At 43.4% G+C, this 16,880-nt stretch overlaps 1 protein-coding gene across 1 annotated transcript in view; it reads right to left on the bottom strand.

Moving 5' to 3' along the window:
- The window catches only part of LOC124595981 (brachyurin-like), a 47,439-nt gene extending 33,753 nt beyond the window's left edge, over positions 1-13,686 (bottom strand). Inside the window, exons 1-3 of the mRNA XM_047134925.1 lie at positions 13,543-13,686; positions 9,358-9,454; positions 1,782-1,971 (exon numbers count right to left, since the gene is read on the bottom strand). Of these exons, the coding sequence (XP_046990881.1) occupies positions 1,782-1,971; positions 9,358-9,454; positions 13,543-13,599 (344 nt within the window). The 5' untranslated portion in view covers positions 13,600-13,686. The remainder of the gene's footprint in view (positions 1-1,781; positions 1,972-9,357; positions 9,455-13,542) is intronic.
- Between the last annotated feature and the right edge of the window lie 3,194 nt (positions 13,687-16,880).

Raw genomic sequence — 16,880 nt, 5'->3', positions numbered from 1 at the left:
TGTCTGGGACAGACGGTTGCACGTAGCAGTGTTTGCACTTAAAAACTGCTCAAAATTATTTTATGCTTTTTTTCGCAATGGAATCAAATGAAATACATTATTTGACCTTAATTATTTGTTTATTTACAAAATGTACAAAATTGACATGTTGTACAGAAAATAGGATCTAAATGTTCATTGGAAGAAGCAAGGCAGTTAATGAAAGAGGCCTTACCGACACTATTTGATAGCAGTATACCTTTATTCAGTGCCAAACTGTTGTCTATCGTCCTCTTCGTCATCTTTGCCTTGCTTTGTTCTTCCGTCGGTATCATTTTCGTCTGGAGATAAAGATGGTATACTCGCGACCATTAGATTGATTGCCTCTTCCGAAAATGGGCCGCTTTTAAAATGATACCTTGCCCTGATACAACTTAGATGGGATCTGAATTTAGTAACAATCTGTGTAGTACTCCTCTGTTACAAGCCACACGTGAAAATTTACGAGCAAAATTTATCCTTTATTGCAGTATGTGCTAATTGCAAGCCTTAGTTGCTTCCTGCGACAATTATTGGCCTATAGGTAGAATTACTTTAGATGCGACTTCGGTACCATGCATTAAAACTTTATGAAGAGTTGGTGGCTTAGCATACCAGCCATACGAATTTGTGTACATTTTTCCAGTTTTTCGAGTAAAGGCATCAAATTTCTCAGTATCAATTGTGTTGCCACTCGACATCACTTCCGAGATTACTTTGAATTGTTTCATCACTAAATCAGCATTGAGGCCAGCGATTTGCGAAGAGAAAAAAGTCTACCGCGTGTGATGCCTCATCTGTATTCCCACATACAACGAAAAAGTGCTATGTTGCAATAGTTTAACTGATTTAACATCTCACTTTGAATTAATAAAAACAAAATGGCAGATGTGTTAAACGATAATCATCGGTCTAAATTTGATGACTGTAAAAGAAATATAACTATACAAGACCCGACACGAAAATGGAAACATTAAAATCTCAAGAATTGGCTCTGAGCACTATGGGACTTAACTTCTGAGGTCATCAGTCCCCTAGAACTTAGAACTAGCTGACATCACACACATCCATACCCGAGGCAGGAATCGAACCTGCGAGCGTAGCGGTCGCGCGGTTCCAGACTGTAGCGCCTAGAACCGCTCGGCCACTCCAGCCGGCAATTTCAAGTATTGGGAGGTAACAAAAATATCTGTAGAAATACTGTCTACGAACGTAAAATTTAAACAATAAAATAATAAAGGTACGATATAAGATAAAGTACATACCTTTCATTTCAATAATCAGTAAAAGTGTTTTTATCTAAGAATAACCACAAAAAATGCGGAAATAAAGGTAACAAACAAGAGCTCACGGAGTAACACTTGTATTTCCCACTATATCTGGTTTACGATTGACATTGTAACAGTCAGCGTGCGCCTCGTGGAAGGTTCTGGCTGCCGAAAGACAGACAGTTTATTGACCTTGAAGATTAACACGTTTGAAAGGATTTTAAAGTAGCCTGGCGATTTCGAGTTTTGACCGGTTTTAGAGTGCAAAAACTTCTATGTGAGTTAGGTCAGGGACAGGCAAGTTGACGAAGTGGCGCCCAGTCGAAAGACTTGCACCAGGTCGTCACACCTCAAGACGTCATTGCAGTATTATTCTAAAGTTCAGTTAGTTGCTACTGTCGGTGATGGTGGGTTGAGAGGAACTCGTAGCGAATATCTGATGACACTCGGGGGTAGTGGCGTCAGAGAGGTTGGGAACCCCTCTGTCAGACTCACCCGTCGACGCAGTGCGCCGCTGTGAGGACGGCGCTGTCCGAGATGAGAGATCCGCCGCAGAAGCCGAAGCGGTCCAGCCGGATGGCCGCCTGCCACGGGAACTGCCCGTCCGTGGCGTCGGCGCCGTTGATGATGCGAGCGCCGGATCGCCTGCGCGACCGCGAAAGCGACCACGCCGCACCTGCCCCACCTGCCGTCAGACACGAGCCGGTCACTGCACGCTCTGCACACTCTCCAGACCTTATAATAGCTACTCCAGTATAACTAACCACATCCTACACGATCCAACTATATCCGGTCATTTATAGGTAATCACAAGACATATGGGGGACATGAGAGAAGCCTCCACGAAGGGTGTGTCCTGACAACTAAGCCTTACACATCCGGGCGTCCCCTGGGCGTCTAGGTATACCTAGACGGCTGATTCTCTCACACCAGAAGCAAACAAACATGCGAGTAAATAAACGGTCCTTATCAGAGCCAATTTTAACTATCATATCTATAAATATTGAAGGCATATCATCAGCCAAAGAACATCTGTTATCCAACCTATGTCGCGACAAAAAATGCGACCTCGTGTGTATACAAGAGACGCATAGAGATGAGCGACAGCGACGACCAAAAATACCGGGCATGAAACCAGCTGCAGAAACACCGCACTCTCAGTATGGAAGTGCTATATTTGTAAGACCAGGTCTTCAGATAATCAGTGCTCACTGCACCGTAGAAAATAACATCGAAGTCATCTCAGTGGAGCTGAGTAACTGCGTGGCTACCTCTGTGTATAAGCCCCCTTCGGCTGCATTTTCCTTCACTCCACCCAGTAACTTCCATAACAGCAAGACGTCTGTAGTAATCGGTGACTTTAACAGCCATAGTCACTTGTGGGGATACTCTGAAGATGACGAAAATGGGGAGGCAGTCCTCTCCTGGGCTGAATCCTGCCAGTTGTCTCTTATACACGACAGCAAGCTACCCCCTTCCTTCAACAGTGGCAGGTGGCAACGTGGATTTAACCCTGACCTCCTCTTTGTGAGTGAAGACATCACACAGTTTTGCTCCAAATCAGTGTGCTCGCCCATATCAAAGACGCAACACAGGCCACTACTGTGTCAAGTTCTTCCAGCAATAAGGCCACAGGAGGTGAATTTCAAATGGAGATACAATTTCAAGAAAGCTGATTGGAAAAAATTTGCTAAGATGCTGGACACAGAGATTAAGTGTGTGCGACCTATTCCTGAAGAGTATGACAGCTTTGTTCAAACTGTCAAATATTGCTCCCGGGCATCAATTCCAAGAGGGTGTAGGATAATGTATCTGCAGGGTGTGACACCTGAAACAGCTGCCCTGCTGGACGGATACTATCGACTATATGAAGAAAACCCTTACAGCGAGGAGACTTATCTGGCTGCGCAAAATACTCTCTCCTCAATATCTGAGGCGAAGAGAGAACAGTGGATTAAACTGATGACAGAATGTGAGATAGGTAGAAGTAGTCAAAAGGCCTGGAGATTGTTACGACACCTTAACAATGATCCCTCCCAACCCAATACGCATACAAATGTGAAGCCAGACCAGATCGCACACCAGCTTTTGAAAAATGGTAAACCTGACCATACCAGTAAAATCGGGAGACGAACCCTGGAAAGGGAGCACGAACAAGAGGGAAACACTCTGTCTCGACCATTCAGTTTGAATGAGCTCGACTCAGCTCTAAATAAGTGCAAAGTCGGGAAAGCAGCAGGGGTAGGTGACATAAGAAGTGAACAGATCAAGAACTTTGGTCCAGGCGCAAAGTGCTGGCTACTCGAGCTAATGAATAATTGTGTCAAGAGCGGCAAGATACCAAAATCTTGGCGGAAAGCAAAAATTATAGCTATACATAAACCAGGGAAAGACCGGGATGACCCCAAAAGCTATAGGCCAATCTCCCTCCTATGCCACCTGTATAAGGTATTGGAAAGGTTGATCCTCCAAAGAATTACAGATATGATAGAACCATTACTGATCCCTCAACAGGCAGGATTTAGACAAGGGAAGAGTTGCACAGTACAGGTGTTGAATTTGACACAGCATATAGAGGACGGCTTCCAAAGGCGGCAGATAACAGGAGCGGTGTTTGTAGATCTGTCAACCACAGACTCTTGTTGCTGAAGCTATACGACCTCACCAAGGACTACAAACTAACCTGTCTAATTAGAAATCTTCTGCAGAACCGAAGATATTTTGTGGAATACCAAGGACAAAGAAGCAGACGGAGGCAGCAGAAAAATGGGCTGCCACAGGGCAGTGTACTGGCACCCACCCTCTTCAATATATACACTAATGACCAGCCGTTACCAGAAGGAACACAAAGCTTCATATATGCAGATGACCGAGCAATCACAGCACAAGATCACAGCTTTGAGAGGGTGGAGCGGAAGCTAACTGATGCTCTGAAAGAATTAACTGCCTATTACAGGGACAATCAATTGAAACCAAATCCTTCTAAGACCCAGACCTGTGATTTCCACCTCCGAAACAGGCTAGTAGAACCTTGCAGATAGATTGGGAAGGAACCTCTTTAGAACACTGAAAGACTCCAAAATACCTCGGAGTCACTCTGGACCGTGCTCTTACATATAAGGAACACTGCTTAAAAACAAAGCAAAAAGTGGCTGCCAGGAACAATGTGGTTAGGAAGCTGACTGGAACAACATGGGGAGCACAGCCAGACACAGTGCGCACATCCGCATTAGCCCTCTGCTACTCTGCAGCTGAGTACGCTTGCCCAGTGTGGTGCAGATCTACACATACAAAGAAAGTTGATGTTGCTCTGAATGAGACATGTCGTATCACTACGGGTTGTCTAAGAGCCACACCTGTGGAAAAACTGTACTGCTTGTCCGGCATAGCCCCCCCCCCCCCCGGACATCCGAAGAGATACAGCAGCATGGAGTGAAATGAAGAAGGCATTAACATCCGAAGCCCACCCACTACATGGCCACCAACCGGCACAGCAAAGACTTGTGTCTAGAAAGAGCTTCCTTCACAGTACAGAACCACTCGCTGACACTCCACATCAACACCGGGAGAAGAGATGGCAGGTCAGTTGCCAGCATCTGGAGGAGTGGCTGATCCCGCAAGAAGTTCTTCCCCCAGGCCACACAGAGAAATGGTCCACATGGAAATCACTCAGCCACCTGCGTTCTTCTGTCACAAGATCCAAGAGTATTCTGGAGAGGTGGGGCTTCCAGGTGGACTCTCTCCAGTGTGACTGCGGAGCTGCCGTGCAGACATCAACACATCTACTACAATGCACATTACCTCCAACTGTGTGCACCATGGAGGACCTCGTAAACGCTACACAAAGTGCACTGGACGTTGCAAATTTTTGGGCATCCACTGTATAGATCAAAATTATCTTATGTTTGACAACACAATCTGTGTCTAATCATTTATTTCATTCTTGACTAGTTTAATTTATAAACCATAATGTATGTATGTATGTAGTAATGTATCTAATATTGTTTTTAGTTTGCTTCTGACACGATAAAAAAATAACAAGACATATAACACAGCGGAGGTAACACAACTGAGAGAATATCAGGAAGGCTTCAGGAAGACTCGGTCCTGTGCTGAACAGGTACTCCATCTTAAAACTGTACTGGGATATTCCATGATGAGAAACTGCAATCTGGTTGTCACCTTTGTTGATCACAGGAAGGTCTACGACCCCCTTAATAGAGAAACACTTAACAAAATACACTACTGGCCATTAAAATTATTACACAAAGAAGAAATGCAGATAATAAACGAGTATTCATTGGACAAATATATTATACTAGAACTGACATGTAAATTATTTTCACGCAATTTGGGTCCATAGATCCTGAGAAATCAGTACCCAGAACAACCACCTCTGGCCGTAATAACGGCCTTGATACGCCTGGGCATTGAGCTTGGATGGCGTGTACAGATCCAGCTGCCCATGCAGCTTCAACACGATACCACAGTTCATCAAGAGTAGTGACTGGTGTACTGTAACGAGCCAGTTGCTCAGCCACTATTGACCAGACGTTTTCAATTGGTGAGAGATCTGGAGAATGTGCTGGCCAGGGCAGCAGTCGAACATTTTCTGTATCCAGAAAGGCCCCTACAGGACCTGCAACATGCGGTCGAGCATAATCCTGCTGAAATGTAGGGTTTCGCAGGGATCGAATGAAGGGTAGAGCCACGGGTCGTAACACATCTGAAATGTAACTTCCACTGTTCAAAGTGCCGTCAATGCGAACAAGAGGTGACCGACGCGTGTAACCAATGGCACACCATACCATCACGCCGGGTGATACGCCAGTATGGCAATGACAAATATAATGTGCGTTCAACGCAATGTAACCAAAACACGGACGCGACCATCATGATGCTGTAAACTGAACCTGTCTGTGAAGCAGCGTCAAGGGCAACCGCAACCATGGTCTCCGAGCTGATAGTCCATGCTGCTCCAAACGTCGTCGAACTGTTCGTGCAGATGGTTGTTGTCTTGCGAACGTCCCCATCTGTTGACTCAGGGATCGAGACGTGGCTGCACGATCTATTACAACCATGCGGATAAGATGCCTGCCATCTCGACTGCTAGTGATACGAGGCCGTTGGGATCCAGCACGGCGTTCCGTATTACCCTCCGGAACCCACCGATTCCATATTCTGCTAACAATCATTGGATCTCGACCAACGCGAGCAGCAATGTCGTGATACGATAAACCCTAAGCGCGATAGGCTACAACCCGACTTTTATCAAAGTCGGAAACGTGAAGCTACGCATTCCTCCTCCTCACACGAGGCATCACAACAACGTTTCACCAGGCAACTCCGGTCAACTGCTGTTTGTGTATGAGAAATAGGTTGGAAACTTTCCTCGTATCAGCACGTTTTAGGTGTCGGCACCGGCGCCAACCTTGTGTGAATGCCCTGAAAAGCTAATCATTTGCATATCACAGCATCTTCTTCCTGTCGGTTAAGTTTCGCGTCTGTAGCTCTTTATCGACGTGGTGTAGCAATTTTAATGGCCAGTACTCCAGGGACTAAGACTAGACAACAAAACCTGCATACTCATTCTAGAAACCTTGACCAGCATCAATTTCAAGGTCCAATTTAGAGGTGATATCTCAAAAAGCTTCGAGATAAAAACTGGAGTGAGACAAGGGGATGGACTCTCCCCGTTTCTCTTCAACTGTGTTCTTGAAAAGTTTGTGAGAGAATGACGCAATGAACTGACCAGTTTGAGTGTTGAAAGTGGTAAAGTGTCGCTGGACGAAACAGAGTTCTACACCAACGTCAAAGAAGCTAACAGAGAGATGTTATTAGACCAGGGAAACATCAAAAGGACTGAGAAGTTAAAGGATCTCGGCAAATGGATTGAACCTAACTTATCAGAAAAAAACGTCATTATCCATTAGAGTCAACAAGTTGGAACTAGCCTATCGACTGACTATGAACACCTACAACAAAGAATGTCTGACACGCAACCTAAAACTTAAGCACTACTCATCAGTCATATGACTAGAAGCCCTGTATGCCACGGAATGTCTTTTCATGAACCGGAGAGGTCCGATGGAGAAATTGGAAGTCAGAGAGAGGAGAACCTTCACCAAGAGCCTAGACCCGGTAGAAGAAGATGGGGAATTTAGAAGGCGACATACCTCGGAGTTCTACGAACATATTGAGGGGCTCTCTGACTGTGCAATAAAAAGAAGGGTAGCTTTCTATAGCAATGTTGCAAGATTGCCTCCAAACAGATTGACCAACCGTCTGTTGACTTTCTGGCAAAGCAAGGAGGTTCGCACCTCTTGGCTGACAGAAACTGAAAAGTACTTTAAAGAACTGGGAATAACTGATCTACAGAACAAACAGTCTGAGAGACGCACCATCAAGGAAATCCGAGGATTTCAGGAGAAGCCCCGAAGTAAACGTACCTCCAGGACAGAAGAAAGAAAGGAGTTACATCGGCAGAGGATGCGACAATACAGGGCAAAGATCACAGCCCAGCATTTGAACAATCGTGATCCAAAGTAGGCCCATTCGAAATAAGAAGAAGACAGCGGAGGTAAACACACTGGACAATAAAGACATGACGTCATACGGAGTAAAGCCGCCTCTAACCTTGACGGTGGGCTAAAATAGGCGACGGAGAGAGCCCACAAGTTTATTAAGATATTCCATATCCAGCTGAAGCCACTACTTGATGACAAGATTCCACGGAGGTAGCAAACGGTTGCCACAGTTTGTTGACTGCTGCGTTTCACCCACTGTTCCAAATAGTCCCAGAAATTTGTTACGGTGAGTGGACCGGGCGAGATGCGATAGGGTATCTGAGTATTACTCAGACCAGGAACGTGTGGGCATATCCCTGTCAATGTGGCCGTTGTCATCTTGGAAGACGGGAGTGTCCACAGAGTACTCATCATGAAGATGTAGAAGTGAAGGAAGCACTTGGGTGTTCATCGATAACCTATAATGATTTTTTAAAACTGGAAGATGGAACGTCTAGAGAAGTTAATAGAAAATATAACTTTAAAATTTGAGCTATTTAGAGCTGTATTTTATTGTTTAAATTTCGTCTCACCTGAATTCAACCGCATATTTTGCTATTACATGTAAGGTAACTTTAAACTTCTGTACCTCGGAAACGGATAAAGATATCAAGAAATTTTTCAAGGTTGTTCTGCATCGGAATCTTACGAATACACATTAAAAATTACAGCAAGTTGCTATACATAGCCGTTTTGGAATCAGCGGCATGGATTTGGTTCCAAAAATGATAAGTTAACGCTGTTTTTAGGGTTCTCTAAGGAACAGTCCACGTGCTAATAACTTTGAACCACTGCATAAACAGATAAAAATGTAAAAGAAATTCAAGGTTGTTTGAGATCAGGGTCTTAGGAATATGTCGTAAAAATTTCAGCTGTTTGTTATTGATAGTCGTGTCGGAATCCGCGGCTCTGTTTTGGTACGAAAAAGACCGAAAAAACGCTTTTTGTACGATTTTCTAAGAAACCGACCATGATCTAACAATAAAGAACGGGAAGATGGAGCCCCTAGATAAATGTCTAGAGAACATACCGTTAAAATTTAAGCAATTTTCTGCAGTTATTTATTATTCAGATTTCATCTCATACCGGATTTTATGTGCGTATTTTACGTTTAGAAGTAGGATAACTTTGAATCTTTGTGTTCGTAAATGGATGAAGATATCAAGAAAATTTTCGAAGCTGTTCGAGATGTGGTTCTTAGGAATATATCTTAAAAATTTCAGCCATTTTCCGTGCATGGCTGCTTCGGAATCCGCGGCCCGTTTCTGGCAGAAAAAATGATACAAAAACTATTTTTTGCAGTTTTCTAAGGAAACGCCCCTAAACTAATGGTGCCTCCATAAACCACTTAAGGCCCACCGTAGACCACTTCAAATGCAAAAAGAACGAAACGATTTGCTCCATTTGCTTAAGCAAGAAGAAGTGTGTATATTATTACTTTGACCTTGTACTGTGGGATCCTCCTGTTGGTATACAAATGGCCCCTATCCCAAGGGCTATACTACCTGGCATGAGACGGGAGTTGCTGCTGCGTCCAGCCACATCGCCCTCGTGGTGATTAGTCACAGCAGCCCGCAGTCGCCTAACTTGTAGCTCGTCATCCTGAAACAGGAAAGGGGAAACAAAGTAATGGAAGTTAAACTTCAACACAGTTCATCGTTCAGAAAATATCTTCCTTGTCCCTTCTTATTACTCTCTCAGTTACCACAGGAGCTACTGACGAGAACAAATTTCATCCTTGCAGTAGTTGTCCCCACTAAGCGACTGTAAAATGATAGTGATCATTGCGACAGTCAGTAATGTGATAGTTGTAGGAGACATCATTGTGTCCAGCCAATTGTAAGGTCGTACAACTTATGAAAATAGTTATCACATGATATGGTTGCTATCCCAGAGGCCTGATGCGTCGTTTCGTGGGATGCCGCAACTATTCAATGAGGTTGAAATCTTTGACAGTTAAGATACGTGATCATTGCTACAATTTCAGCTTTAGCTCTACAATTTTAGAAGTCAGTATAAGTAGCTATGTTGTTAATATTTGGAGTTACCTTTCTTTAGCTGCTGGTTCAGTCTTTCATTTGCAAAGGTCAGAAAACTGATGTCTTCTGCAACTAATTTTTTCCTAAACAATCATGTTTCACATAATTTTCGTAGGCACCTTTGGTGGTACACAACAGAAATGATTCTTATAATTCCTATGGACCCCATGTTTCTCCTACTTTTTACTTGAGTCCAGTTTCTCTTTCGTTGATCGTCTACAGTCTAGCCATCGTGCATATAAGTTTTACTTTCATGTAGTGCATACACTGCCACTAAGAGTAACTTCATATGATACTTCATTAGTCCTGGAGCATGGTTAAGAAGACTGGAGCCCAATGCATTACGGCGAAAATTCGTATATAAGGTAGCTTCATATTCTAGAATTTAGAAGAAACAGAGCAGGCACTGTAAACAGCACAGGAAAGCCTGTCCTTCTTTGTATACACCCAGAATCCCCTTTAGTATGCATCCCACAGGACTTCCAGGATGAGTCACAGGGGCGCTTTGTAAGCAATCTCCTTTGTATGCAAAATGCATTTTCCAAGTATTCAACCAATGAAACAGCCTGCCACCTCCTTTACTTCCGACTGGGCGTATGTGGGTGTGTTCTACCTCTGACTGAACCTATGTTAACATTTCATTTCATATCGATTGAACTTTCTGCAGTCAGATATTTATACGAGTATATAGGTTCACTGATTCCTGTTGTGACTTAGTGAGAATATAGACATAGGACAGTACGGTTTGAATTTGTCAGTGTGGGATTTTGTATTTCTAAACATTTAAACCAAGTTGCAACACTTCGTAAGCATATTAATCTCTTACTGAATATCTGCGGAACTGTTCCAGACCTACTTCATTATAGACAACTGTTACAGATCTGCATAAAAGTCTGTGGACATTAACATTATCCACCAAGTCACTAATATTCTATATGAAAAGCAAGGTCACATCTCTGGGCACTTCCCTGGGAGCACATGAACGTAGTTCTACATCTGCCGATGCTTCTCCAACTCAGATAAAATACTGCATCGATACTGCATCGACCCTATCCAGAAACTCTCAGTCCAGCGACAAACTTCATTTGATACTCAATGTGGTGGAGACGAAATAAAAACTTCGAGGTTTTGCACTGCCTCTACGTGTGCATAAGGCAGTAGCGATCAGTGAGACATTTATGTTCCAAACGGACACTGTACGTTAACATGGGTAAACGCATGGACATGACCGTCGTGTTTGGCCGCACCCATAGCCACAAGGAATGTGAAGTTGCTCGATTTGTTGGTGTTTCACGGACGTGTGTTCAGTGTATCTACAAACAGAGGCGTAACACACGTGGGCACTATACACGAAGTCACAACTGTGATCGGTAAAAGATCCTGCCCAAACCCGACAGCACTTTCTGCAACTGGTGAATGATGATCCACCCCAACCTGTTGGGAAGAGAACATTGCGACGGAAATTGCATCCAACAAACATCTGAAGTCGGGCACTTTGCATGAGGCAATTGTCCACACAGGCACAAGAAGACAATTGCATAGTTCATCGGGCTACAAGACTATGTTACTCGTTTTCTTAACACTCCCAACATCAGGATCCGTACAGTTTGGTGCAACTGCGCGATAAAATCCTCAGCGAGTGGCTGAATCTGGATGCAGCTTACCTGCACAACCCTTTGGACTCACAAACTGGTGAATCCAAGTGGCTTTCAAGTCCAGGGGCGGAATTACACGGCATTAAATGATGATTGTTATGATTTCTCTTCGGGTGAGTAATTTTTTGTCCGATGAGCTTATTTGGATATTCTGTGTTGATGTGGACTAGGGCGAACGATGTAGCAGCCAGTGGTAGATCCAATAAACAACCATTAAAGCTGCTTTTACCGACAGCCTTAAAAAGAACGACTCCTTTGAAAAACATCAGTAAAGCGCTAAAAAAAGAACCGATACCGAGTGCACATGGTAAAAAATAAAATGAAGATATATATTTGCGTACTGAGTATTTGTGCACATCTATGTGAAGGTCTGCGTCGCGGAAGGAATACAAATATTCAGATGGCTGGCGTAAATTACGTTGATTCCAGAATATTTTATACACCGTCTTCGGAAAGTTGCTGTGGAGTTACAACGTATGATAGAAATGAAGTCTACGGGCGGCTATGCAAATCTGATTGTTGTAGGCTTCTCTCGTACGCAACACTTCAGCTTTTAAGTTACAAAGCGTGCTTGGGCAGTTGCGATTTACACCAGATTTTACTGCTCCCTGAAGAAAAACGGCTGATGGAGTACGGTCCGTCGACCGAGGGGACACAAGTTTTTTTGAGATGAAACGTACCCCGAAGAAACTTCTTCAGAAGACGCTTGGTAGTATTAGCTATGTGTGCAGTAGTGTCATCTAGTTGACACCTCTCACAGTTGGTTTTGTCTTCCTTTATCTGGCTTAATGAACTCGAGGATCATTAATATCTTTCACTGATCAAGGTGCATTCAAAATATAAAAGCCCTGTTACGCACCATCTGCGTATTGCTGCCCACACTCGAATTTTCTGATCATGCAGTGGCATTTCCATCACAGGACGAGGATTGTCCTTTGACCATAATCGTGTGTTTTGTGTGCCGAAATGACCAGAGTGGTAGAACCACGCCTCGTCTGTATAGAAGGTGACTGCAAGAATATTGATGGTATTTATCTCAATAAAAGACGTATTCCCTTTTCGTGAATCGCTTCTTCCAATTCTTGCACTGCCGTCATCTTACACGGGATCAACTTCGATGTTTGCCTCATCACCTTATGCGCCGTTGCAAGCCAGGTATCTTTCTTGTGCCAAGGCTTTCTTGTACCAAGGCAACAACTTCGAGTCTTCCAGGTCGTTTGGCTTCTAACATTGAGCCTCTAGAAATTTCTCAGCAAGTCAACGAACCGCCTTACGATGATGTACAGCTGTGTCCTGGAATTTTTCAGCATTTGGCTCCTGCACTAAATCTGAGTAGTTATCGCGTTGTCGAAACACATGTTCAACAAGAAAAATGCGTCCCTCAGTTGAAAGCACCGTTATTCAAAAGCAGATTGAACATGTGGGGATACAATTTCTACATGGGAGAGTGGAGAATCTTTGAACTGTAAGACAGGAGACACAGTGCGTTCTGAGAGATTGTTCAATGTAGACATACGAAAGTGGCTCTTTTGAATAAATATTCGTAAAGTAAACCTCGTCTGTGTCTGGAAGGAGTTCATACTGTACCAAGGTCCTCTCTTCCTACGGAGATCTAAACACTACACAACGCATTCAGTAGCTTTCGTCAATTGAACCAAACAACTGTTACGCAACAATAGGACTAATCAAGAACACAATCGCGTATCTGTGAAATAAAGAGTTCTGCCAACTATTTTTCAGCCAATTTTATTTGAAATTCCAATTCCAACGTATTCCAAATTCGTCGATCATAGCCTCGTGCACAGCAAATTTCAGAAGCCACTGTATTGCAACTAATTTTGTTGGACCAGTAACATTATGTCTAAAGGAAACATTATAAATATGTGTCTCTGAATTTTGATGTCTGCTTGACTGTAAACTAGTGTCCCCCATAAGCTGTTAACAGGCTTGATGTATGTGACATAGCTGTTTCGACACCAATGGTTTCCAGACTCACCGCGCTTGTAGTCACAGTCAAAGCGAGCAGCGCCGACAGCAGGAAGTGGAACCTCATTGTGCCGGTATCTGACAGCTGCGTCCGCCACAACAGTCGCTGGGGAACTCTGGCGACGATCTAGATCAGACAGATAACTGCCCGCTGATGGCGCCAGTCGCTAGTCGTCGGCAGCTGATATCAACGAGGCCTTATAAAGGCTTTCGCAATCTCCCAGTGGAATGCGTGAAAAGCGTTATCACCGCTTGCTGAATGAAAATACGATTGCGCCACTTCAATGGACGTCGCATCGGAACAATGGACGTAGATGTAGCTGTAGATGTAACTCAGAGTGCACAGTACGCATACGGAATCTAGTCTGTCTCTCAATCTCTGACAAAGCACACTAAATATGCGACTGGATTGACGTGGCATATAGTTGTCAAGCTGTAATGGAAATACAGCCTAAGAAGAAGAAAAAAAATTTCAGGAAAACTGGGTAATTTATTCTACAGAAAGAGCTTCACAAATTGAGCAATTCAGTAACACGTTGTTCCACCTCTAGCACTTAGTTTTTTGACTTGGAATTGATTGGCAAAGTTGTTGGTGCTCTCCTGAGAGATATTATGTCCAATTGACGCGTTGGATTGCCGTGTAGTTGGAAGGTCCTGCCCATAATGTTCCATACTTTCTCAGCTGGGGAGTGATCCCGTGACCCTACTGGCTAGGGAAGCAGCTGGCAACTATGAAGACAAGCAGTAGAAACTCTCTCCGTCTGGCATTATCTTACTAAAATGTAAGCCCAAGGTGGCTTGCCATGAAGGGCAACAAAACGGGGCTTAGAATATTGTCGATGTTCCGCTGTGCTGTAAGGATGATGCACATGGAAATCACAGGGGTCCTATTACAAAAAGAAATGGCACTCCAAGCGATCACTCTTGGATGTTGGGCCGTATGACAGCGAAAGTCAGGCTGGTATCCCACGTCTGTTCGAGACGTCTCCAGACACGTCTTCACTAACTGTAGGGGCTCAGTTCGAAGCCGGACTCAACACTAACAATTCTACTCCAGTAAACTAGATTCCAGGTCGAACGACACGACTGTAAACGGGGGTGTTCTGTATACTTGCTCTAACAGCTATGCTCCGCAAATGGCGTGGCAGAAATAAGACGAAAACGCTGTAAGAGTACAATCACTATGATAACTGCTGTTGACTGGTGCCTGTAGTGTCCACATACATAGCCAACCGCGACACGCTCGGTCTCGTGCTCCTGTTCCACCAACAGCAAGTGTTCCTGTAATTAATTAATGTATACCGGGGAGGGGAAAGGGCGCACTCACGAGAAGCCCTGGTAAAACTGTGCGTGAATGGCGGGCTCCATGTGGTTTCCAAGTAGTGCAGCGACCGTAAACCATAAAATAACCAAATATACAGCAACCAGTCGCAAAATCATGTTTTATTTATTCACTTTTGTAAATCGATTTCAACTGATTAACAGCCATCATCGGTGCTTTCAACCAATATGTGCCCTGAGTCGTGATATACTAGGCGCTACAATCTGGAACCGCGCGACCGCTACGGTCGCAGGTTCGAATCCTGCCTCGGGCATGGATGTGTGTGATGTCCTTAGGTTAGTTAGGTTTAAGTAGTTCTAAGTTCTAGGAGACCGATAAATTCAGAAGTTAAGTCCCATAGTGCTCAGAGCCATTTCAGCCATTTTGAGAAGTGATACTGTCTTAAGCAGAGGTCAACCAGACATTTTGATTAATAACACTGTTCTACAAAAAAAAACTTTTTTTCTATTTCTGATAAAAAATGTTGTGATCCTAGTTGTGTTTTGAGTGCTGAATTGAAAAGTGTTTCTGGTTTTTTTCTGTCAGGGATAGTTTATGAGTAATCACAATTTTATTTCTCTTTTCAGTTTCTGATACAGTGCAGCAAACGTAAGGTGAAATTCGACAAACAAATGCACATCTTTATGATGTTATAAGTTCATCACATTAATGGAGGGTGGGATCTAACACAGTAACCTTTGTGTATACAATTTGAAGCATTTATTTTACATGAGAAGTTACACAAAATTGACAATGAGCCACTGCCTTGTAATGCACATCACTTTTTTCTCTTATATTGTGAATCTTTCTTCTCTCGAATGATATTCCAGCAATAATCTGCTAACATAGAAGGTACCCACTTCCCTTCATAGCGCCTTTCTATGGTAGAGCTGTCTTTATGGAATCGTTCCCCATGTTCATCCGATACGTCACTACAACTCTCTGTGAAGTAGTCCAGATGTATCTTCAAAGACATATTGCACCCCAAATCCTGATACGCTTTGATCATATCCTTCACCATTGCTTTGTAGTTAGTAGCTCTTCATCTTCCGAGGAAGTTTTCCATCACCATCTTGAAACAGTCCCATGCGGTTTTTTCTTTATAAGTTAAACATGCTTCAAAATTTGGATCTTTCTGCAGCTCCCTGATTTGTGGGTCCACAAATACACCTTCCTTTATTTTTGCAGCTGAAAGACCGGGGAATTTGGTAGCTAGATATGCAAACCCACAGCCTGTTGGATCCATGGCCTTCACGAATTGTTTCATCAGGCCAAGTTTGATGTGAAGCGGTGGAAGTAGTATATATTCAGGAGCTACCAGACTTTCACATTGTACATTCTTTTCGCCAACTTTCCATCTTCGCCTAGGCCATTTCTTTTTCACGTAGTGAGAATTTCGGTCTCGACTATCCCACTCGCAAAGAAAACAGGCATACTTTGTGTAGCCTTGTTGCGTTCCCAGTACCATAGCAATTACTTGGAAATCTGTACATATTTTCCATTTGTGTTCATTGTATTTTAATGAATTTAGCATCCTTTGTACGAATTCGTAATTGTCTTTTGTCAAACTAGCGTAAGCTACTGCAACAGAGGGTATTTTATTTCCGTTATGGAGCAAAAGACCCTTCAGACTTGTTTTCGATGCATCTATGAAAAGTCTCCACTCCTGTGAAATATAAGTGCAGTTCAGCACTTTCATCAGGCCAGCGACATCATTGCAAAATGTCAGTGCTTCGTCAGTTGAAAAATAAGAAATAAAGGCATGTTCCCTGTGCCTGAACACACTGATTTTAGTACTTTGGTGCAGTAGATTATACTCTTGTAATCTTGAACCAAGCAGCTGCGCCTTTTTTTACTTAGTCCTACATCACGTACTAAATCATTTAAATCTGCGTGTGTTAACAAATGTGGCGATGACTCACTTGTGCAGTGATATAAAGAATCATCATCTGTGATTTCTTCAGTACTACTTATTTCACTGTCACTCGGAATTTGACCTCGAGCTCTTGAAGGTACAGGAAGGTTGT

Source organism: Schistocerca americana, chromosome 2 (assembly GCF_021461395.2).
Source record: "Schistocerca americana isolate TAMUIC-IGC-003095 chromosome 2, iqSchAmer2.1, whole genome shotgun sequence".
NCBI classification, from domain to species: Eukaryota; Metazoa; Arthropoda; class Insecta; order Orthoptera; family Acrididae; genus Schistocerca; species Schistocerca americana.
This window is presented reverse-complemented; position numbering and strand designations above follow the sequence as displayed.